At 49.2% G+C, this 22,907-nt stretch overlaps 2 protein-coding genes and 1 long non-coding RNA gene across 3 annotated transcripts; 2 read left to right on the top strand and 1 right to left on the bottom strand.

Moving 5' to 3' along the window:
• Positions 1-43: 43 nt before the first annotated feature.
• On the top strand, positions 44-10,031 carry LOC147166656 (sterile alpha motif domain-containing protein 9-like). Its single transcript, XM_086088467.1, has 4 exons — positions 44-1,403; positions 3,527-4,152; positions 4,366-4,642; positions 5,290-10,031. The coding sequence occupies exons 2-4, from the start codon at positions 3,547-3,549 to the stop codon at positions 8,919-8,921; spliced, it is 4,515 nt and encodes a 1,504-aa protein (XP_085944593.1). The 5' UTR covers positions 44-1,403; positions 3,527-3,546; the 3' UTR covers positions 8,922-10,031.
• On the bottom strand, positions 9,459-13,459 carry LOC147166655 (uncharacterized). The gene is made up of 2 exons (XR_015096439.1): positions 10,859-13,459; positions 9,459-10,356 (listed from the first exon to the last, which is right to left on the bottom strand). It is a non-coding gene; the product is annotated as an uncharacterized LOC147166655 (long non-coding RNA).
• Positions 13,051-22,868, top strand: scinla (scinderin like a). The gene is made up of 17 exons (XM_086088470.1): positions 13,051-13,566; positions 14,575-14,760; positions 15,482-15,636; positions 15,755-15,916; positions 15,998-16,147; positions 17,230-17,316; positions 17,388-17,520; positions 18,299-18,387; positions 18,468-18,683; positions 18,745-18,878; positions 18,950-19,040; positions 19,178-19,348; positions 20,125-20,302; positions 21,044-21,162; positions 21,919-21,996; positions 22,121-22,181; positions 22,260-22,868. Exons 2-17 carry the CDS (start codon positions 14,580-14,582, stop codon positions 22,415-22,417), a joined length of 2,163 nt encoding a protein of 720 aa, XP_085944596.1. The 5' UTR covers positions 13,051-13,566; positions 14,575-14,579; the 3' UTR covers positions 22,418-22,868.
• Positions 22,869-22,907: the final 39 nt, after the last annotated feature.

The following is a 22,907-nucleotide window of genomic DNA, read 5'->3' as shown; positions in this document are numbered from 1 at the left end:
GCAGGACAGCAGACGTTGTCAAAAAGTCCATTTTGCAGCGCTGTTTTTCCTGAAACATACAATTTGGTGGGCGGGAGTGACCCAACTTTATTTTCCAGAAATGTGCCCTTTTTTTGGGGGGGTGAATATAAAACTTTTAGCACGACATGTAAAAAAGTTTTTTCCCCCAAATATTTTATTTCTGGAAAATACATTTGTTTTTGGTTTTTCAAAAACATGAGGTTATTATATACTGCACAAAATATACAACTTTTTTTTTTTTTTTTTTTTTTTTAAATATACTTCTTGTTTGGAAATGTCAGCCTTCTAGAAAACAGGACATTTTCTTATTTTATTGTTGCTTCGTTTGTATTCATTTTTTCTTTCGGACACATTTGCAACATGATCATCCGAACAATTCTTACTCAACATTGATTATGCTCGTCATTGATTCGCGTCAATCCATCAATATCAGACTTGCGTCTGCTGGCTCGGTTGGTCTTGAGTGAACGTCCGGGCTGACCTTGGATCCGCTTTCAGCCATGAAAGGTCGCCGGGCTTGCCTTCTGCCGATTGCGTCCGCAGCCAACTCCATTGTCGGCAGCATCCGATGACGCTTACAAAAAATAGAAAGAAATCTTCGCACCTCCAGCCTCACCGAGGCCGGCCGGCTGGAATATTGCCGTCGCATTTCTTGCAGTCGTAACGCAACCTCCCTCGTCGACAGCCTCGCAGAATCATCTGCGCTGCTGCCGGCCCGTTCGCAGCTTGATCTTGATGCCGCGACGATCATCGCGTCGTTGATTCGAAGCTTCTGCTCCAAATCATCCACTTTTGGTTCCAAGGCGACGAGTCGATCCTTTTCTTCGGTCTTGCTCCTCAACTGCGGAATTTCCTGCGGAAGTGCTTCGAGGCTCCTTTTCTTTTTCCAGTATTTCAGTCACCATTTTGTTGAGTTTCACAAGAGAAGATTTGATCTCCTCAATCTTGTCAGCTCTTTTTCCGCAAGGAATATTGCTACAATGTAGTTTAAAAAAAAAAAATCACAATGTAAAAATCAACAATGTAGCGGTAGTTCAAAATCACTCGCAAGCGATGCGTCCTTGATTATTGTTTATTTATTTTCCATACTATTCCAACAAATAAATACAAAATGAACTATTCCAACTAATACAACAACGTGAAATTGCCCTGAAATGTTCTCAGGCCCTGATTTTTTTTCTTCTCAAATGTTTGTTGGTTGGTTTGTTCTTACGTCTTTCGAAAGCAGTCATGCAGCCCTCAGAACTTGCTGCGTCACGCGCCACTGGACACCTGACCACGCCCCCCCCCCCACCCCCAACCCCCTTTTTTCCTCTCCAGGAAGTGAGCGGGAAACGAAAGTGATCTTGGGGCCAAACTGAAGTATCGTCCGACTAAATGAGGTAAAAGGAAAAGCACACTTTTGGCAACTTTATGCCACAAACTTGGGATGTTTTTACGAAAGATGTCATCAAACCTTCCTTGGCTAAATGTTGTAAGGGTCTTCCGTTGGTTTGTTTGTTTGTTTGTACCATGGACTGCACTCGTACACGTCCGAAACGGAAGTGGCAGGCATAGAAATCATTTTAAGACTATTTGCTCGAGCGTTTGACAATTAGCTTATTATTCGAAATAACGGACGGCTTACAATCATAGTCTGCCTGATATCAATTTACAAAATAGTTTGCTTCCAGGATGCGCTCCAAATTTTGGATTTGAATATTTTAGGCCGCAGGCAAAAAAGAAAAAAAGACTTGCATCCAATGTTGAAAAATCGTTTTGGACTTCACCAAGATAACTCAGGCCTGACCAGTCTGTGGACGTATATTCTCTCTCTCTCTCTCTCTCTCTATATATATATATATATATATATATAAATATATAAAAAGCTGGTAAAATGCGTTTTTTTGTGGCTACATAGGCTATAAATATTTTTTAAGTCATGTTTTCTATGACAAAATATTTTTTGGAAATACTGTATTTATGCTTTGAATAAGGCAAAACAACTTTATTGCTATGTCACATTTATTACACAAGACAACTCGATGTACTTGACAAAGTGGACACGATTGGCAAAAGCACAACACACCTAAAAGCACTACCAGGACAGCTGCAGGCAAAGCAAAGAGAAGAAAAGTAGCAGATGAATAAAAGAACGTGCATTGACACCATTTAAAGACATTTACAAACAAAAGATTGAAACACTTTTAAAAGCAAACGAAATCACTTTGAACAATTTGGGAATTTGGTATATGTGTATGCAGAGATGTAGATATGCACACATTCATTCATTCATTCATGTGTGTGCGTGTCTCATTGGCTGTATATGAATCATTTGCTTGCAAGTAAGCATGTTCGCAAATATGCATACGAGCGTGTGTGGATGTGAGTGATTTTGGTGCAGATCTGCAGGTTGGGGAAGAATGATCTTCTGTTCTACTTGGGTTTGTGTTCTGCATTATTAAACAAAAAAACAATAAATATATTGGGGGGAAGCTAAATAAATCAACCAACCCCCCCCCCCCCCCCCAAACAAATAAATAAATACATAAATTTTCTGGAAGCAAAATCAAATATTTCATTTTCCATCAAGAAAGTGCACTTTTATTGTCAGGTTTGAAGGAACAGTCATCCATTTTTGTAGTGGTCGATTGGCCGATATTTTTGCATCATTTGGAGCAAGAAAGTGTTAGAGTAGTGAATATTTGTATTCTACTCTTTGCGTGTTCAATTAACTGAATGGTGAGATTCTGGTGAAGAAGTCCCTTTGCAAAGGTATCATTAAAACAGAAGCTTCTGATGACAACAATTGACGACACTCAAACCGTGTTCTGTTCAGATTGTGTCTCCCTCCTTCTGCTGCACACATTATTTATTGAAAAGTGGGTGAATACGAAAAGTCTCCTCCCATTAGCCCACAGTACATTTGTTTACAACTCAGTGAATACAAGAAAATCCCCCCTTCTGTTCCCATCAGCAAGTTCAGCAAGTTCCCATAGGTATAAATCAGATTAGAGAAAAACAATAATACCTCAGCCTGTGCCTCCCCTCTTCCGACAGAGACCGGTACTAGACTACACTCCCTTCAAGATAGCAGTGGAAGAAACCCGTTGCCCTTCTATTCTCATGAGAGTGAGACAGATAAGAATACAATACTATTCATTGAGCTACACAGCTATAACTAAATCCAAAACGGCTAAAATATAAATTGAAACTGAAAAACAATGTTAATAACTCATCAAAAGTCAGACAGTTCCCAAGCAAATTTTTCAAACAGTTTCCATAGAAATTCCAACAATATTTGGGTGACGTCATGTATGTACTTATTGGAAGTGTTGTACGTACGGATTTGGGAAAAGAAGTGTTAAATGGTAAATGGACTGCTTTTTAAATAGCGATTGCTTTAATGACGCCATATGGTAGCCAAACTGCATTACGAAGCCTCACGATGCCTCACGATGCCTCACATTCACGTCCGTGTTGTGTTTGGTGAAGCGCTTCCATAACAGCAAAGTGACTTTTGCAGGACGCCAAGGCGCTTCCACGATGAGCGTCATTGAACCGCCGGCCGACGTGCGCCGGTGGACGTCGACGGACGTCGGCCTTTGGCTGACGACCGACTTACGTCTGGATCCGACGCTGGCGTCCGACTTGGCCAAGGAGGTGGAGAGCGGCCACTTCCTGTTGACCTTTGACAAGAAAGACATCCTGGAGTTGGGACTGAAGCACGGGCCCGCCGTCTTGATCAGCAGGTCCCTGGAGAAGCTGAAAAAAGGGCAAAGGGGCTCGGCGGCGCCCCCCTGTGGCGGCGTGGAGACATGGAGCGCCCAGCAGGTCTTCCAGTGGCTGCTCCCTCATGTCCCGAGCAACCCGCAGTACGCTGAGCGTCTCCTGCAGGAAGACGTCTCGGGACGGTCCCTGCTGTGCTTCGGCAAGAAGGACTTTGCGGAACTCGGCATCCGGACGGGCCCGGCCGTCCACATCCTGAAAAAAGTCAGCGAGCTCAAAGACAAAGCGCAGACCGCCGAGGCCGGCGCCGGCTCAGACCAACGGGACGTGGCCAAAGCTCGCCACAAACAAGACACCCAAAAACTTGCGACTGTCCCGAAGAAGCCCAATAATCGACCCAGACTGAAGACAAAACAAGCCAAGGTAACCTTCCGACGGTGCTTCCTCTGCTTTCTTCTTATTACTTTGTCCACACACAAAAACAGCCTTGTACTTTTTCTCCTCATCCCCAAACCAAAATCTCAAGAAGTAAAGTCAACCAAGTGTGAAACTGATGGCGACGTGGAATATTTGCAACAAAGTCCAATCGTTTCACTTTTTTGACGTCTGGTTGATGCGGCTTGCTGGTCCCAACAGGAAAAAGCGCAGCCGGGGCTCCACATCAGCGTGACGGTCCAGAAAATCCTGGAGGAACTCGGGAAAGCTGACCTGAAGAAGTTTCAGTTTGTCTTGCGGGACAAGAGGAACGGCAGCGGCGAGTGCACGCCATGGGGCAAGCTTGAGGGCCGCGACACGGTGGACTCGGCCAAGATCCTCTGCGAGCACCATGCCGGCCAAGCGCTCAAAATCACCGGCGAGGTTCTGCGCCAGATCAACCAGTACGACCTCGCCAACAGGCTGGACCGGATGACGGGTGAGACGGCAAAGCACATTTTCAAAATGAACAATCGGGACGCCACAATTTTGCTGTCAATCAAATATACAATATTGTCTCAGCTATTTCAAACGCTAGCCAGTCTTTGTCAACAGAGACTTAAGAGTTCCCGTTAATTCCCGGGACGCCGGGACAAAGCAATGGGGCTAACCAAAGCCGCCGGGACACGTGGCTCGATACGTGACTGTCCCGCTCAAGTCGGGATGTCAGGCGACCCTGCGCAAAGCAAAATTGCAAATATTTGACATTGTCTGCCAAAGATGAACGCAGGCTGGAAGAGTCCGTTGCACTTTTGGCGGGCGTTCTCAAGTGGAGCCACTCGACCCCGGCGCGCTTCACCGTCGTCTCCACTTCAAGCAGATTAGTCGTTGCCTCCAGTAGGCTCAAATTAGCAACAGACTCAGATTCCCCAAAAGTTTTTCACACCTAACCTCATGTAATATACAAATAATTCCCCCCCAAAAATACAACTTTTGGAAACATGACTTTTTCAAACATATACGCTTTCTTCCAAATGTGTGCATTGAAAAAAAATCTCTTGTCAGGATATGTGACTTTTCTATAGATATATTTAAAAACATCATAAGTATACAATCTTTTTGGAAAATGCGGTCTATTGTCTCCAGTTGACGCAGGCCAGACGGCGCGCTGCTCGGAGGAGGCGGAGCTAAAGCGAGAGCTGAACCAGGGGGAGAAACTGAAGAACCTGCTGGCATGGGGCGGGAACTCACTGGACAGCGACCACCGTTTTGTTGTGGTGGTGAACAAGAGTCGTCCGGAACAAGTCCAGCACCTCCAGTTTCTCAGCAAGCTGGAACTCTTCTGCGTCTTAGACTTTGACCCAAACTCCAACGGCCCTCTGGGACTGTGCCGTGCCCACAAGGAGACCCGCGTGGCCAACCTGCACTCACCGACGCAGTACCAGGGCCACGCGGACTCTGTGGTCAGCAGCCTGAAACTCTACGATCAGACCAGCTGGGTTTTCTGCAACGGCAGACACGACATCCAGACGGCCGCCGGACAGGAACTGGACTACCAGACCTGGTTCAAGAAGTCTTGCAAGGACGTGGAGCAGCTGGTGGCGCTGATCTGCAGCTGCGAATTTGTCCGTTATGAACGGGGTCGCATCATTTTCCTGCTGCTGTCGCCAGTGGACACGGACAAGAACCCCTTTTTTGAGACCTACCGCTCCTTCCTGAAGCACACCGAGGAGCAGAACATCGTCACCATCTGCGACTCGGCCGGCACGTACGCCAAGTGGAAGGAGCTGATCGCGGACAAGTTCGACTGTGACATTGACCCGCTGTCCGTCTACGAGCTGACCTTGTCCCAGGTCAACGGAACGGTGGCGGCGCTGGGACCGTCGGGCCGGTCGCATCAGAAGCTGCTGCCGTCGTCCAACTCCAGCGCCATCATCCTGAAGCAAAAGGACGAAGACCTCATGACGGCCTTGGACATTTTGTCCCTCAATCAGTGTGAAAATGTTTACCAAGACCAACAGAGTCCCCAGTTCCTGGACTTCCGGAAGTGTCAGGAGGAGGAGTTCTACCGAGGAGGCAAAGTCAAGTGGTGGAACTTTTACTTCTGCGACCAAGACAGCAAGAAGACGTTTGTCAAGAGGGACAAGTACAAAAACGTGATCGCAATGATTCGCAGCCAACAGAAAGAGAAGCGCAACGCTTGCGTCCAACTCGACTTCTATCACCATCCGGGCTGCGGCGCCACCACCTTGGCCATGCACATCCTGTGGGATCTTCGCCGCGAGTTTCGATGCGCCGTGCTCAAAGACGGCAAATTGCCCGAAGAGGAAATCGCTGACCAGATCATGCACCTGCTGAAGTTGGAGAGCGGAACGCAGTGTCCCGTCTTGCTGCTGGTGGACGACGTCAAGGAGCGGGACAATCTGTACGAGCTGGTCAACTGCGTCCGGAAGGCGGTGGAGGACTCGGAGGGCGCCGCGGCCGACGGTGCGCCCAACTGCAGGGTGACGGTGCTCAACTGCGTGCGCTCGCACAGCCCAAAGAAGCAGTACAAGCATCAGAACTCCATGCTGTGTCAGTACATCACCGCCTCGCTGACGCCGCACGAGCAGTGCGAATTTGAGAAGAAGCTGCAAGAACTCCAGGAGACTCACGACAAGCCGGAAAACTTCTACACCTTCATGATCATGAAGAGCAACTTTGACCAGAAGTACATCGACGACGTGGCCCACAACACGCTGAACAGCTTCGACGCCAGCGGGGACGACGGCAAGCTCTTCTCCTTCCTGGCGCTTCTCAACAACTACGTAGCCGAGTCGGGAATGGCGCTGTCGCTGTGCGAAGACTTCTTCGGGGTGAAAATGTCGCGCGACCCGGTGGACTGCGTGCTGGACAGGATGAAGCTCTACTCCAACGTCCTCATCGTGGACAGAGTAGAAGAGTGCGGAGGCTACAAACGGCTGCGCATCCTCCATCATAGCATCGCGGCCGCCTGCCTGCAGGTGTTGGAGAGCAGGTACTCGTTGAAGGTCAGCGACATCACCCTGCAGATGCTCCACTACGATCTGTTCTTCAGCGACGGCGTGGTCAAGGACAGACTCGTGCTGTCCATCGAGCGCATGTTGATCCGAAGGCAGCGCAAAAAAGACGGCGACGAGCGTGAGCTCTTCTCGCCCCTCATAGACAAGATCCACCAGCAGGAGGGAGGCCAAACGGTGCGGGACATCTTTGTCAAAGCCTCGACCAGGTTTCCCCACAGACCCTCCATCCCTCAGGCTCTGGCGCGCTACCTGTACATCAACGAGCGGGACTTTGCCGAGGCGCTCAAGTGGGCCGAGAAGGCCAAGAATATCACGCAGAACCCGTACACCTTCGACACCATTGCTCAAATCTACAAAAGCAACTTGAGGTCCAACATGGACAAGGACAAACGCGAACTGTCGCCTAATCCGGACAAACTGGACACCAACATCCGCTTGGCCATGAACGGGATCCGAGCGTTCCAACGGGCCCAAGAGCACTGGGACAACGAGGACAATTCGCAAACGGAGAAACCGGACGACAAGTCGGATGACTTCCCGCGCAAGGGCTACAACATTTACGGCCACGTGGGAGAGCTGGAGATGTCTTTCGTCGTCTTTGAGCTCCTGGCTCAGCTTCCGTTCTTCGGCAAACGCGAGCCCATTAACAAAATGTACTTCCAGAGCTTCCTCAGCGGCGCCATTCCCATCGACAGCGTTCACAAAGATGACAATGAGGTCAACAGCAAATGCGTTGAAATCATCAAGGAGCACGAGTCCTTCCTGCTCCGCCTGAAGACCATAGTCGAGGACAAGTTTTACCTCCTCAACTGCTACTTCACCTACACCAAAGGCGACTCTGAGTTTGACACGCTCAACCACAGAACCATGCGCGAACACTTTACGAAGTACGTGGATGTCTTCTACACGACACCCGAGGCGCTGCTCAAAGTCAAGGAAGACAACCCCAAACTGAAAGGAAACTTGGTCCTGGAGCAACGTTGGGTGTTTCTGGTGAAGCAGCAAGCGGACACCTTCTCCGGAGTTCTCCAGCACCTGGACCGGTCGGTCGAGGAGATGGAGAAAATTGTGGAGTCCTACGCCTTCTTGCAACAGACGGTCAAGCAGAAGTACAACATCCGCAGGAAGTTCAATTACATTTTAGCAAACGTGGTCCTTTACCTTCAATGTCCAAAGTCCAAGCTGGTGAAAAGCTACAAGCAGCTATGCGACCTTCTCCACGAGGCGTTGCAGGTCGTGGGCCTCAACTGCGCCTTCCCGGACCCGTACTACCTGGCCCTCCTCTTCTTCTGGCCCGGGCCGTCCGAGGAAGACTCTGAGATCCGAACGTACCTCAACGCCATTCGTTCCTCGTCCCGCAAGCATCTGTCCAAGTTGTTCTACAAGAGAAGCACCATCGCGCACCTCTACTTGGGAAAGGAGAGCGGACTCAAGAGGCTGGTGTCCAAACCCAGCCTGGATGAGAACTTCCTTAGCAAGATATCGCGCAACATGCTGGCGCAGCTGTGGCATAATGGCGACATCTTCAAGGAGAAGGACATCAGCAGCCGCCTGCTGCGAGTCGACGGCACCGTCCGGCAAGGAGACGTCTTCGCCAACTGCGGCGGGCTGGAGATTCCCGTGCGTCCGGCTCGCCGCCGCGACATCCGGAGCGGCGGCAGCACCGAGAAGGTTTCCTTCTATCTGGGATTCGCCATCGACGGGCCGCTAGCGTATTACATTCAGTACGAAAACTGAAAGCGTCGTCACACACGCAACATCGCAGGACAGCCCGACGGGAAACCTGATCCTTGATACTCCGTTGTGCTAGCACGAGTGGGCACGCGCGGTCCTGGAGGGCCGGAGTCCTTTGGAGGTTTGGGATGTTACGCTCTGCCTGATAACCGCCCCGTTGATTGGAATCAGCTGCGTTGGAGCAGGGAAACATCCAAAACCTGCAGGACTCCGGCCCTCCGGGACCGGGCGTGCCCACCCCTGTGCTCGTATGTTCTTTGTCCACTGCTAGGATGAGTGTTTTGAAGACTTCTGAAGGCGGTCGTGAGAGCGCAAGAGCAAATCCTCCTCCGTTGTCCGTTGGATGAGCTCCCGCTTTAAAAGGGACACGTGATGTCAAAGGGTCTTTTGAAGTTAATGTTAGAGTATAGAATATTTAGTATTCTACTCTTTGCGTGTTCAATTAACTGAATGGTGAGATTCTGGTGAAGAAGTCCCTTTGCAAAGGTATCATTTTAACAGAAGCTTCTGATGACAACAATTGACGACACTCAAACCGTGTTCTGTTCAGATTGTGTGTCCCTCCTTCCGCTGCACATCATTATTTATTGAAAAGTGGGTGAATACGAAAAGTCTCCTCCCATCAGCAAGTTCAGCAAGTTCCCAGAAATACAAATCAGATTAGACCCAAACAATAATAAATCAGCCTGTCTCTTCCGACCGAGACCGGTACCAGGCTACACTCCCTTGTAGATAATAGTAGAAGAGAAACCCGTTGCCCTTCTTTTCTCATGAGAGGGACAGATAAGAATACAATACTATTCTATTCATTGAGCTACACAGCTATAACTAAATCCAAAACGGCTAAAATATAAATTGAAACTGAAAAACAATGTTAATAACTTAACATTCCCTCATTTGAGCTCATGAGAGCTCAACACATTAAAACATTTTTTTCAATGGTTGTGTGGTGGAAATAATTATCATTAAAACATCCCTTTAGCAGGAGAGGAGATAGTTTAGCATATGACATTAAAAAACAATTTGATACATTTAAAAGATTTTTAGTGGAATAAGCATAGCATATGTGAGGCTTAACATAAAATGTTGTTCATTAAAAAGTGTCGCAATGTATCGGCAGACGAATATGTGTTCTTTGAAGCCATCTCGTGATGAAGTTCTTTGTTGAATGAGAAGATGACGTCAGCTTTTTGCAGAACCCCAGAATAGATTGCCTGCAAATGTGATTCTCGTGATGATTGCCCAGGAAAAGGCACTTGACTTGATCCGTTGAATGATGTCAAAACGATGTCGAAACGGCCGCTCCAGAACCGAACACTGGGTCAGCTGACGTGGCTCCCAGGTCGGAGGTGATAAGATTGATGATCATCAGTTGATGAGATAGCCGGCAGCCTTGTAGACCAGTTGTGGAATTTCGTCTCTCCTTTCCGTTATCAACCTGAGAGCGGAATATGTTTTTAGTCTTCTCATAAACCCACATGAATTTTATTTGGAGGAAAAACCCTGATAGTTTTTGTTAGTTGGGATTAGTAAATGTTATTTGGTTAAGATCCGTAGGTCCTGTGCTGTTGGAACAGGAAAAGATCTATTTTTGTGACATTAAAATAGAGCCCAGCCTTTGATTGAGTTGAATGACATTCGCTCATTCATTAATATAAGACAGAGCTTGTAAATATTTATTTTTCAAATAGGTTTTGTTCAATAATAGGTAATTTTTTTACCACGACTAAAATTGTTCCAAATTTGCATAACTGTGCCTTTCACCAACCTGAAAGGAATCATTTTACTAGCATATCATATATTCTCTTCCCAGAATCCCACGACCGATCGAATCGTGACATGCTGGAAAAAGCACACATATTCATATTATCTATACTCTTTTGCAAACACTGGGCTCCAAACATTACATTTTTCTAAAATAAAAGATATAATATAATTACCTTCATCCGGCGAATATGCATTATTGTCCTTGCTTGCTTCAGACTTACTTTGCTCCGCTCGAATTCCTCTGGTAGATTTCTTCATATTCAAACTGTGGATTATCACTTCAAAACCTTTTCATATTCAAACTGTGGATTATCACTTCAAAACCTTTTCATATTCAAACTGTGGATTATCACTTCAAAACCTTTTCATTTTTTAATCTACTAATTCGTCTACATTGGTTAATTTCTTAAACATAAACTCCCTCATTTTGACAAAGATCCACTGATTTTTTCAAACACGTCAAGATAAAGGGAGGATAAAATAGAGACCTCATAACTCAAAAGACGTCGTAAATAACACAACCCTCTAAATCAGGCTATGAGGTAAACGAGAGAGCTACAAAACACTACAATAAAAATGAGCACAAGCAGATACAATTTAAGACACTAATATATGATGACGGATGGCCGAGCGAGGCGTCGCCGCTTGTTGTGGACTTGATCCGGCAAAAGAAGACGGCTGCATGTCGGCCGTGAAAGGAGATGCCGTCACTTGACACCGAACTTGTTGTCTTGCGAGCCCGACGAGGAAGAACGCCGCTGGCGTCCGTCAGGCGCCTCCCAACCAGCTCAACGTGTGGTGGATCTTCATTTTTCATTTGGCCTTTGTCCTTCCTTCCTATTTGACGAGCGTTGTGGCATCCATTGGAGGCAAAGTCCTTAGGCCACCCGCCGCCGGTCTTCGGGTTGCGTTCCGCGTCGAGCCCACTCCTCTTCCTCTTCTTCTTCTCTCTCCGCCTTGCTCCTCATCCTCTTTCTTACATTGCGCCTGCTTTTGGTTTTTAGCGGCAGGAAAAAAACTGAGAGAGGATTGATCAGTTTCAGTAAATACACATTTGGAATATGAAATATGCAAGAAAGACAAATTATTTATTTATGATATTTTGAAGTGACAAAGAATCGCAAGTGGGCCCGGGTCACCGTGAACTTCGGACCCAGTTTTTTCTTTATCCAGAGGAGACTAGACGGAACTGGATTACGTAAGACAAGAATGAAATGGACTGGACTCCCCGATTGGCACCGTTGGCCAAGACGAGACTCCGGCGGCCAATCGCATGACTGAAATCAACGGCAGCTTCGTTAACGTCCGAGTGAGCTCGGTTAGCGCAGATTAGCTTTCAGCGCTCCGTCTTTGTTTCCTTTCCTTTTGTTTGACTGCCGCTGATCCAGCCAAGCTCAAAGGCTCCTCGGAATGAGCCGGGGTGGCACGCCCTTCACACAAACGGGTTTGATCTGGTCCAAACTCAAGTTGGGACAAGACTTTTGTCAGCACTCATGCGCGCCATTCTTTGTGTCTACGGGCGGGATTATGCGTGTTGTGTTCACACTTGACAATCAGGCAAAATGTGCTAACTCAGCGCTTGTGACGCTAACGTGAAGCGACACCACTCGCATTCTTCTTCTGCGCCACAGCGCGCGCACATACGCGCGTGCGCGCGCATAAACACGAGTTGCGTAACCAGCAAAACAACTTGACGGGCTACGTTTGTCTATTGGTGTGTGAATTGGGGTGTTTTCCATTGGCTTGCAAGCTAACAATAAGCTAGCAGCTCAGCATAAGCTTGGTAACCCTCCTGTTGAGCGGAATCATCCCAAAACTGCAGGACGCCGGCCCTTGAGGACCCAGTTTGCCCACCCCTGGGTTCAACTAATGATGGACGAGACCAGATTATGCAAAACGCCACTCATGGGAAAGAATGAAGTCTGCCAGACTAGATTACACTGCCTTTGCTAGGCTATGCTAGGCTAGGCTAGACAATCCTAAATGACTATGTACAGTGCACCCCCACTACTTACCGTAAATAGTTCAAGCATGCTAACGGTGCTAATAAGCTAACCTGCGTCGGTCTCCTTTTGAGTCCCAGCGAATTTGGCCAGTCAAGTTCTTTGCTATCGCTTTTAACCACACGAGATCGTGCCCCATTGTTTTGTCGCACTTTTACGCAGGTGCCGTCCCGGGCTGCCATTTTAAGACAATTGTTTGCAGGTCTGTCAATCGCACAGTTGCCATAGCGATTCATACACGAAACCAATGGAAAGGAATTGAACTGTAATATTCCTTTTTTTTTGGCACTTTTATTCTCAGACACGATGCAAGCTGATCTTTTTTGGCGGCGCATTTCCAATGGACCAATCGCAACTTGACGGTGAACGGTGAGGTCATTGGCTTCGGTCAAGCAAGAGAGCGTTTGGCGAGCGATGGCATTCGTTGGAAATCGTTTCTGCTGAAAATTCATCATCCATTTTCAGGAAATTGGTCCCAGTTTTTTTCTTTTGTGTGTTTTAAACGCATGCAATTCTTCTAATGCTAGTCTGAACTGATCATGCTAAGAATGCAAGCAGGTCGAGCTCGTCAAGAAGGGGAGGGGCTTCTGGTTTTGGATTCCAGGCCGCCGGCGTCGCGCACTGTTGATTTTTCCCGAGGGCGAACGAACCAATGGCGTGGCGGGACTTGCTTTCCTTTGCTTTTGTTTAGCTCCGGTTTTTCTCTCTCTCTTTCTTTTGTCCTCCACCTTGGCGCGGCGCCCGTGCCGAGAGGGCGCGGCCGGGCCTCCGCCCCGTATAAAATTGCCGCTCTTCGAAGAAGTGGAGCAGACGGGAAGAAGTCAGGAGGAAGCAAAACCGTTCACGTCGTCTTTACTCGTCAGCAGCAACAGCAGCAGGTAACGTCTGCACGCTAACACATCTGGAGGAAGAATCCTCGTCATCATCATCATCATTATTCCGATGACATTTTGAATCGTTGATCTTTAAAAAAGAGAATCGGTGCATATGTAAGAAACGATGAAGAACATTTGATAAATAGTTGAGCAATGAGTCAGATGGGTTGGGCGCCAGCTCCGCCCTGTTGTGTCATGTGACCAATGATCACCAACCTGCTCTGGTTACAGCACGCACGCACGCACGCACGCACGCACGCACGCACGCACGCATCGTCGCTGTGGGCGAGTTGCACGCTCAGATCAACATGACCCAAAAATGCTCTTCATGGCCACTTGAAAACGTTCAATTAGCCACGAAGAGCATTTTGGGCAGTTTTAGCGGCAGGTCACAATTTGCACACGCGCCGAACCTCCGACCATACAAAAGCTCCCGTTCTTCACAAACGCAAACACGGCCGTGTAAGGTCATCTTGATGATGCAATCAATGAGCAGACGTCTCAGGCGGATTTTCAACTCAAGGCGAACCTTCGTGGTTGATGAGCTCAGGATCAGCGAGCACTGATGCCAGGTATCGGTATCGGGACGAGACCCGACCTTATTTCAAGGTTTCGGTACTCGCACTTCATAGGGCTGGGTTTAAAAAAATCGAATAATCAATATCGAATCGATTTTCCTTTTCGAGCTGGATTTCGATTCATAAAACCATGAATCAATATTTTAATGTCTCTTTTTGCTATAAAACCCGAAGAAAATTCTTTGTATTTTACTTTTTTCTTGAAGTTTACTGTTTGTGTGGATTTAAAAGTATTTTCTGACATTTATCAAAGACCCGACAGATTGCACTTTAAGATAATAGTAATAATAAAGATAATATTGACTGAATATATGTGTGTGTGTGTGTGTGTGTGTGTGTGTGACGTGCAATCAAAGTAAAACATCCTGCAGAGTAAACAATTTGAGTGTCGAGTATTTGCTATATTTGTGTGTTTTTCTTCGTTTGTTTGAAGTGACGATGCCGACCCACAAAGCGTTTGAGTCTGCGGGCAAGCGTGCCGGTCTTCAGATTTGGCGCGTGGAGAAGATGGACTTGGAGGAGGTCCCCAAAGAACTGCAGGGAAGCTTCTACATGGGAGACTCTTACATCGTCCTGCACACAAGCCCCTCGCCGTCTTACAACGTGCACACCTGGATCGGTACGTGCCACGCACGCACGCACGCACGCACGCACGCACGCACGCACGCACGCACACATATCAGCTTGAAGCAAACACACTCGAGACTTGGGGGGTCCACAAATAATTAATGCTCGTTGCCAAGTTTGTTACCGCCATCTAGTGGCTGAAACACAAATGACTTAACACATGGCATAAAAATGTGCTCATATTTCAAAATTCACAAGTTGTTTGGCTGGTGAATTACTTCTTACTTCTTCTTATTATTATTACCATCATGCAATTCATCCACAACTCATTTGATCATCAACGAATGGTTTCGAAGTCTCAACTGCCGTGAATGAAGAAAAGTAAGCGTTGAAATGAGGAACTTGGACGACGCCTGCTTGCTGCCTTTCGGGCAACTGATGACGTCATGATGTTCATGTCAGCGTTTTCCACCGATTTGAAATCCACGTGGGCGTGTCCTCATTTGGTCTCAGTCCTGTTACGGCGGCAAACTCACTTTACATGCGCTATAGCTTTAGTTTTTTTATATTATTTTTTTTGTGTTCGATTTTCTTGAAAACGTTTTTTTTTTAAACACTGCGTAACCGGCGATGACCGCTGCAAATTTCACCTTGCGCCCAAAACGGCCCGGCGACACGTTTTTGGGTCCGGGCCATCGGTTGACAAATGAACAGGCGCCGCCCGTCCGTCCGTTCGTCCGTTTGTGTCAACATGCGTCCGTCGGTCTGGGCAGGCTCGCAGACGTCGATGGACGAGAAAATAGCGGCGACCATTTTGATGACGCAGCTGGACGACTCGCTGGGCGGCGCCGCCAAGCAGTTCACGGAGCACCAGGGCGAGGAGTCGCTCATCTTCAACGGATACTTCAAACACGGACTCACGTACAAGGCGAGTGGCCCGCCCACCCGCGCCCGTCACCCGCGCACGCCACCCGTCACCTGACTTGTCGCTTGTTGCGTTGATGTCACGTGATTGCCATCGTGTCTCGGCACGCTTGACGTTTCAGAAAGGGGGCGTGGCCTCCGGCTTCCGTCACGTGGTGACCAACGACGCCGATGTCAAGCGTCTGCTGCACGTGAAAGGTCACCGGCGGGTGCGCGCCACCGAGGTGGATCTCACCTGGGCCAACTTCAACAAGGGCGACTCCTTCATCATCGACCTGGGCAAGGTGAGAGGACGCCAGCGCGTCCGTCTCGCCGCTTTTTGGGGGGCGGCTTTCTGACGGCCGGCTCTGCTGTTTGACGGACAGGACATCTACGCCTGGACGGGCAGCGAGGGCAACCGCTACGAGCGGCTGAAGGCCACGCAGCTGGCCGTGGACATCCGAGACAACGAGCGGCGAGGACGCGCGCAGATGTACCTGATCGACGAGGGGGACGAACCCGAGGAGGTCATCAAGGTGAAACCACACCGAGGAGACAGACGGACGGACGGACGGACGGACGGACGGACGGACAGACGGACAGACGGACGGACAGACGGACGGACAGACGGACGGACAGACGGACGGACAGACAGACGGACAGACAGACCTCTTCTCTTGTCTTCTCTTCTATTTCATTATTCCGTCTTCACGAGTGTTTAGGGACGGCTTTTCCAATAAAGCTCGTTTACTGGATCAAACGGCAAACGTGGAACATAAAACTTAGCGAGACATCACAATCGTGTTCCTTCAAGTTTGAAACAATATACATTTAAATCATTGACTAAAATTAGCTGCAAACCCGAAAGAAAGGGGATGTTTTTTTAGCCGTTAGCATCATGCTAATGTACATGGGCGCTACCATCGAAATGCTACGCTAACGAGTTGGATCTTAAAACACAACGCAAAGATCCGATTCAAGCCAAGACAAGACAATAATCGACTTACCGACATTTCTGGAGCCAAAATGACTTCAACACGAAGAAGCATGACTTTGAATTCAATGCACTACGGTAGCCCTCGAGGGTCCAAACATACAAAACACCACTTTGTCCACAAGAGGGCACTACTTTCCTTCGATAAAACGCTAACTGTAATGTAGGCGCTCTTCCACCGCCGGAACGTTTGGTCAACTTTTCAATCGTCCTTGCTCAACAACGTTTTTCCACCGGCAACCGTTTCCAGGGAGATTCAATTCCCCAGGAGGCATCCGAGTCCTATCGCAGCAGCGCGGGTTCGTCTTGCTGAGCCGGGCAAGAACTTTGAGGGGGCCAAATTTGGGCATGGGGGGTGGGGGGGGTTGTTGTTTACGTGGGCTGGGCTCATCAAACTCATCTGAACAAAGAAGCAAGAACTGTAAGACGCTGTGAAAACACAATTCCACGTTTCCAGATCCGGTGCTTGGTGGAAACGCGGCTCACTTGGTCTTGGTCTCGCGTACGACTCTATTGTTCTCTACGCTTTCCAAATCCACCCGAATGTGTTGTACACTATTCTGTCCTGTCCTATTGGATTGTCCCCCAGTCCACCCTCTTGACTCGTGTCCTGTGTCGCGTCAGGTTCTGGGCGCCAAACCCGATCTGCCTCCAGGAAGTCCCGACGTGCCCGTGACGCAAACCAGCCGAAGTCCGGCATCGCTCCACATGGTAACCGCGACGCGGCGCACGTGCTAACGGATGCTGCGGCGGCAGACGCTCGCTAACATTTGGCCGCGCAGGTGTCGGACGCTTCCGGCACGATGTCGCTGAAGATGGCGGCCCCCAAGAACCCCTTCAAGCAGGACATGCTCTCCAGCAAAGAGTGCTACATCCTGGACAACGGCCAAGACCACAAGATCTTCTTCTGGAAAGGTAGCTAGCTAGCTAGCCTAGCGCTCAGGTGCTCATGTTTCGCTCCGGTCCACGTGGCTTTTGCGGCCATCTCGTGTCATTCCGCCAAGCAAGCGGCTGCCATTTCTGTCTTTGGACCACTCCAAATCGGAAAGACGTCCTCGAAATGTCCCGTCTCAAGCAACTTTATGTTTTCACGCGCAACACTTTGACTGCCGGTTTGTGTTTTAGTTCGTGAGTTCGTGAATTAGTTTGGTTGCAAATTCAGCAGTTCCCGCGCTAGTTTGTTCGATGGGTACTTTTTGAGTTGCTTCCTTAGTTGACAAGTTTTGTTTTTTGTTACTTCTCAAATTAATTGTTTGGGAGTTAGTTTAATTGCAACGTTGCTCGGTTGCGACTTTGCAATTTTGTTTGCAAATCAATTTGTTTTTTTGGAGTTATTTTGCGACTTTGCTTATTTGCAAGTTACTTTCTTATTTCGGGAGTTTGTTAGATCACAAATTCATTCGTTCACAACTTAGTGACTTTTTGCGGGTCATGAGTTAGTTTGATTGCAAGTTTGTGAGTTTTTTTGAATTATTTCATGAGCGTGACTTTTTCAGTTCACAAGTTAGTGACTTTGCTAGTTTGTTAGTTTGCGGTGTTGTCTGGCTAGTGTGCTAGTTTACAAACGGATGGGTTGACAAGGTATTAGTTAGCGAGGTAACACATTGAGGATGTCGGAGCAGGTTTGTGTGACTTTTATGAGCTGACTGCTAACAAGTTAGCACGGGAGCTCATGCGAGCGACTTGTGCGCAGGTCGCGAGTCCAACATGGCAGAGCGCAAAGCGGCGCTGACCAGCGCCAACAAGTTCATCAAAGACAAGAACTACTCGGACAAGTGTCAGGTAACGCGCCGGCCGCGCAACGTTGGCCCGCAAGACCGCAAGCTGCTCATCTCGCGCTTGTGATTTGCGACCCGCGACAGGTCCAGATCCTGCCGCAAGGGGCCGAGACCGCCCTCTTCAAGGACTTCTTTGAGAACTGGCTGGACAAGGACGAGAGCACGGGTCCGGGTCAGGCGTACACGGTGGGCAGAATCGCCGTCGTCAAGCCCATCCCCTTTGACGCCTCCAGTCTCCATGACAACAACCTGATGGCCGCGCAGCACGGAATGGCGGACGACGGCTCGGGGAAAGTGCAGGTACGTCCTGTTCCGTTCCTCGCCGACTTCCCGTCGCCAACCGCTACTTCCTGTCGTTCAGGTGTGGCGCGTGGAGGGCGGCGGCCGCGTTCTCGTGGACGCGTCCGCCCACGGCCAGTTCTTCGGCGGCGACTGCTACCTGCTGCTCTACTCGTACAACAGCGGCGGCAGAGACAAGCACATCATCTACATATGGTCACTTAGCACGTTAGCACGTTAGCATGGAGGCTCCCACTTTGAACTTGCTTGAACTTTGCCCCCTTCAGGCAAGGAATCAAGTGTACCAAAGACGAGCTGGGAGCCTCCGCCATCTTGGCCGTCGCCCTGGACGACTCCATGGGAGGCGTGGCTACGCAAGTGAGGCTTCCGTCGGGAACATTTGATTTCATCAAAGCTCATAGGCAACGTTGTTGACATGAGCTAGCGAGGACAGAGCTATGCTAAGCTAGCGGCGTGCTAACAGCGCTTGTGTCGTTGTTGTGGTGGGCGTGCAGGTGCGCGTGACTCAGGGCCAAGAACCTCCTCACCTGCTGAGCCTGTTTGGCGGCAAGCCCCTGGTGGTGCACCTGGGCGGGACGTCCCGCAAGGGCGGCAGCAGCGAGCCCGGCGCCACACGCCTCTTCCACGTCCGGCAGAGCTCCACCATGGCCACGCGCGCCGTCGAGGTGGGCGGGGACCGCTCATCCCGATAGGCCGATAGGCCGAGATTGCTGAAGCGGCGAGGCCGCCATATTGCTCCGCCTACCAAACCTTTCTCGCCGGACCATCCTATACATTTAATGTATGGAAATTGGAGAACATTTGAGACCGTACTTAGTCAAAAACAGCACGATTTATGATGATTTCAATTTGTTCAACATAAACAAGATGACTTCAGACATTTTACAACTTGCCTTAAATATATAAATGATATGTTTAATGGTGTTTACAGGAGGAAACAATTAATAATTATAACTGCAATTCAACAAAAGATGCCTGTGCCAAATGTAGGATTGGCGTCGAAGAACTGAACGATAAAAGAAAAAGGGGGTCTTCAAAGCAGCACATTCCGTCCACTCGTTAATGATTTTTTTTGACTTGTTAAAAAATAAGGACCACCGCGACACAAAGCCCCCCCCCCCCCTCCACCCTGCCCCCCCACCCCCGCCCTTCCAACCCTATCCTAACTGCCTACGAGCTGCATATGTCTCATCTACGTATACCGTATAGTTTTTATACAGTAGTCTGCTGGCGAGATGGGAGGAGCAAGATGGCCGCCCTGTGGCTTCAATAACGGGCGTGTACGGGCTATCGGCTGTCCAGTCATATATTCCCATTAGTGGTGGGAAGCCCCAATTTATTGGTCTTGTCGTGACCTCCTGACCTCAAGGTGGCGCAATTGACCTCTCAGCCGAAAGACTTTCTTGATCTGTGACCGTCTTTGCTCCGTGTGACTTGCCAGGTGGCGGCGAACGCGTCCTCTCTCAACTCCAACGACGCCTTTGTGCTGAAGTGGCCCAAGGGGACGTTCGTGTGGAAAGGTCGCGGGACCACGCCGGAGGAGCTGGCGGCCGCCAAACACGTGATCGGCATCCTGGGCGGCGGCACTCCCACCGAGGTGGCCGAGACCAAAGAGCCCGGTCAGCAAAACGCAAACATTATGTGTGAGAGGTGGTCAGGGATGACGTTCGGGATGACCTCTCATACGTGAAAGCAAACGCTCTCATTCGCATTTCCGAAACCTTCTCGCGCTTGCAAACCCGTTCGTTCGCACTCACACGCCTCACTTTTAAACCACTACAAATGTTGGCGTTCCACTCACATGCACCACCAAAATGCTCTCTCACGCTTGCCTACTGACACGCACTCTCATGCGCACGACTGAAACTCTCACATGGCACTAATGATTTTTTATTGTAGTTTTTGGAATCGCATACCGCCGTAATTGTGTAACGGTAACGTTGATTGTTTTTCATACGTACTTCCTCAGCACATACGACAAAAAAATTTTGCTCACACACACACTGCTAAATCACTCTCACACAAACAACAGATTTTTTTTTTTTGCTCAGACACGACAGAAACTCTCGCAATATTTTTTTTTTTTATCCTACACAACTGAAACGCTTTTGCCTACAAATAAAACACAGAGAGAAGTGAAACGCTCTCACACATAAATGAATAACAAGGCTTAAACACTTGAACACACCACCATCTTCTTCTGTCACGGACATTATTGAGAAAAATGACGCACCTTTAATTCCGGACGACCTCTCACACGTTGCTCACGAGCACGATGACACGCTCTCATGCGACGTCCCGCCGCGCGCGTTTCAATGTCAATAACCACTTGCTGTGTGTGTGCTGGCCGACGCCCCCAGAGAGCTTCTGGAAGGTTCTGGGCGGCCGCAAGGACTACCAGACCTCGCTGGTGCTGCAGAAAGCCAAAGTCTGGCAACCCAGACTCTTCGCGTGCTCCAACGCCAGCGGACGAATCCACGTGAGCACAAATCTCTTCTTCACGCACTAAATGTCAAGCGCCGCTTTGTGTGTGTGTGTGTGTGTGTGTGAGACCTGAACTTTTCAAGAGTATGGAAGCGGACACACCTGAAAAAAAAGTCCAATGTTTGGTTCCAACGTGATGGAGGACCGACATAAGGCTAACGACGGATGCAACTTGTCCGTCCGTCTGCGTCCGATTTTGGCACACTCGATTGGTGCGACTGTCACCTTCCTTATCGACGGCACGCTTACGAGTTGAACCCGTGAAGTGACACGACCCGGCGGGCTCGGCAAAAGTCAAACCTGCGCCACTTTGGAGCCTTTCTCCGCCAGATGGGAAAGGCGATCTCATCTGTCCAATAGGGTCGCTTGTTCTGATACTTTCTCAGCCACGCCCCCGACATGTGACAACGTGCGACTCAACAGTCTTAACTGGATTGAACTGGCGCCAAGGACGACCCGGGTAAGGAAGCCGAGCAAGATGGAGGTCAGATCAAAACAAGGGCAGGCCGCGCTCAAGTGGCGGAGCCCAAAGAGGCCCGATGGAACATCTGGCTGATGGATGGAACATCTGGCTGATGGATGGAACATCTGGCTGGTCACCCGTGCTTTTCAAATGGTCCACATTTCCAACGGCATTTTCCGATTCAGGATCACACGATTCGGGCGGGCCCGTCTTCCGGAAGCTTCTCCTGTCTCGTCTCCTCTTTTGGGCTTTGATTGCGTACTTTAGTGTGTGCGTGTTTGCGCGTAGGTGGAGGAGGTCCCCGGAGATTTGGACCAGCTGGACCTGGAGACGGACGATGTCATGATTCTGGACACTCACCTGCAGGTAAACCGTCTCGGCTTCCTGTTTGCGTTTCGCCGACCACTGACCGACTTTTGTCTTCCGTCAAACATTTGACACGCGCAAACGTGGTTTTGATGTTGCTGGTCTCGGTGTTTGCTGGTTCCAGCTGTTCATTTGGGTGGGGAAGGACGCCAACGAGACTGAGAAAAAGGGAGCGGAGCGCATCGGTAAGCCCAGCGGGACCCGTTTCCACGCGGCAACAGCAGCTCTCGTGATTTGATTGCATTATTCGCTCGACCTTTCAGCTGACGATTACGTGAAGTCGGACCCGTCCGGCCGCCACGGGATTGCCGTCAGCGTGACGAAACAGGGCCAGGAGCCGCCCTCCTTCACCGGATGGTTCATGGCCTGGGACCCCACCTTGTGGGAGAAAGACCCCCTCGCCGTCATCGGCGCGCGTTAGGGCACAGATTTCCCGGCTTGCGTAGCGTCGCCTGCAGTTTCGTCACTCCGAGTCCAGTGGGCGGAGTCATCTTGGTGGTTGTTCCTGTAGTTCAGGTCTTTGCTGTTGTGCGCATTAAGAGACCGAAAAAAGAACGTATTTGAAACATTTCATGTATCTTTAATTCATTGACCAATTCATCACTTCTCAGAGTTTTATTTTGGCAAATATTGACCTTAAAAAAACAACAATTTTTGTCAAGAGCTCAGCATATTTGACGCGTGTCTCAAAACTTGGGTGGCATTTTGGGAGCAGATGTTGTGAACAATGTTGACTTCCTGCCTTTGCAGTCACATGACTTGTCACGTGACTTCATTTTGAGCGGAATCTTCCTTTCTTTGCTTTTTTGCCTGCTTGCAAACAAATTTAGACGGGAAACATTTGCTGCTTTTGAATAAACATCCCAACAAAGTCCTGCTGTCGCGTGCGTTTGTTTGTCGCGCGCGCGCGC

The sequence above is a fragment of the Leptonotus elevatus genome, chromosome 11 (genome assembly GCF_054856555.1).
Source record: "Leptonotus elevatus isolate MCC_2025b chromosome 11, RoL_Lele_1.0, whole genome shotgun sequence".
In the NCBI taxonomy this organism is placed as follows: Eukaryota; Metazoa; Chordata; class Actinopteri; order Syngnathiformes; family Syngnathidae; genus Leptonotus; species Leptonotus elevatus.
Note: the sequence above shows the minus strand (reverse complement) of the source record. Positions and strands in the feature narration are given on the sequence as shown.

Coding starts and splice junctions, on each gene's coding strand:
- LOC147166656 (XM_086088467.1), top strand. CDS start 3,547: ATGAGCGTCATTGAACCGCCGGCCGACGTGCGCCGGTGGACGTCGACG. Junction 4,153..4,365: donor TGAAGACAAAACAAGCCAAG/GTAACCTTCCGA, acceptor TGGTCCCAACAG/GAAAAAGCGCAGCCGGGGCT. Junction 4,643..5,289: donor CAGGCTGGACCGGATGACGG/GTGAGACGGCAA, acceptor TATTGTCTCCAG/TTGACGCAGGCCAGACGGCG.
- scinla (XM_086088470.1), top strand. CDS start 14,580: ATGCCGACCCACAAAGCGTTTGAGTCTGCGGGCAAGCGTGCCGGTCTT. Junction 18,879..18,949: donor AAGCACATCATCTACATATG/GTCACTTAGCAC, acceptor TGCCCCCTTCAG/GCAAGGAATCAAGTGTACCA. Junction 20,303..21,043: donor GGCCGAGACCAAAGAGCCCG/GTCAGCAAAACG, acceptor CGACGCCCCCAG/AGAGCTTCTGGAAGGTTCTG.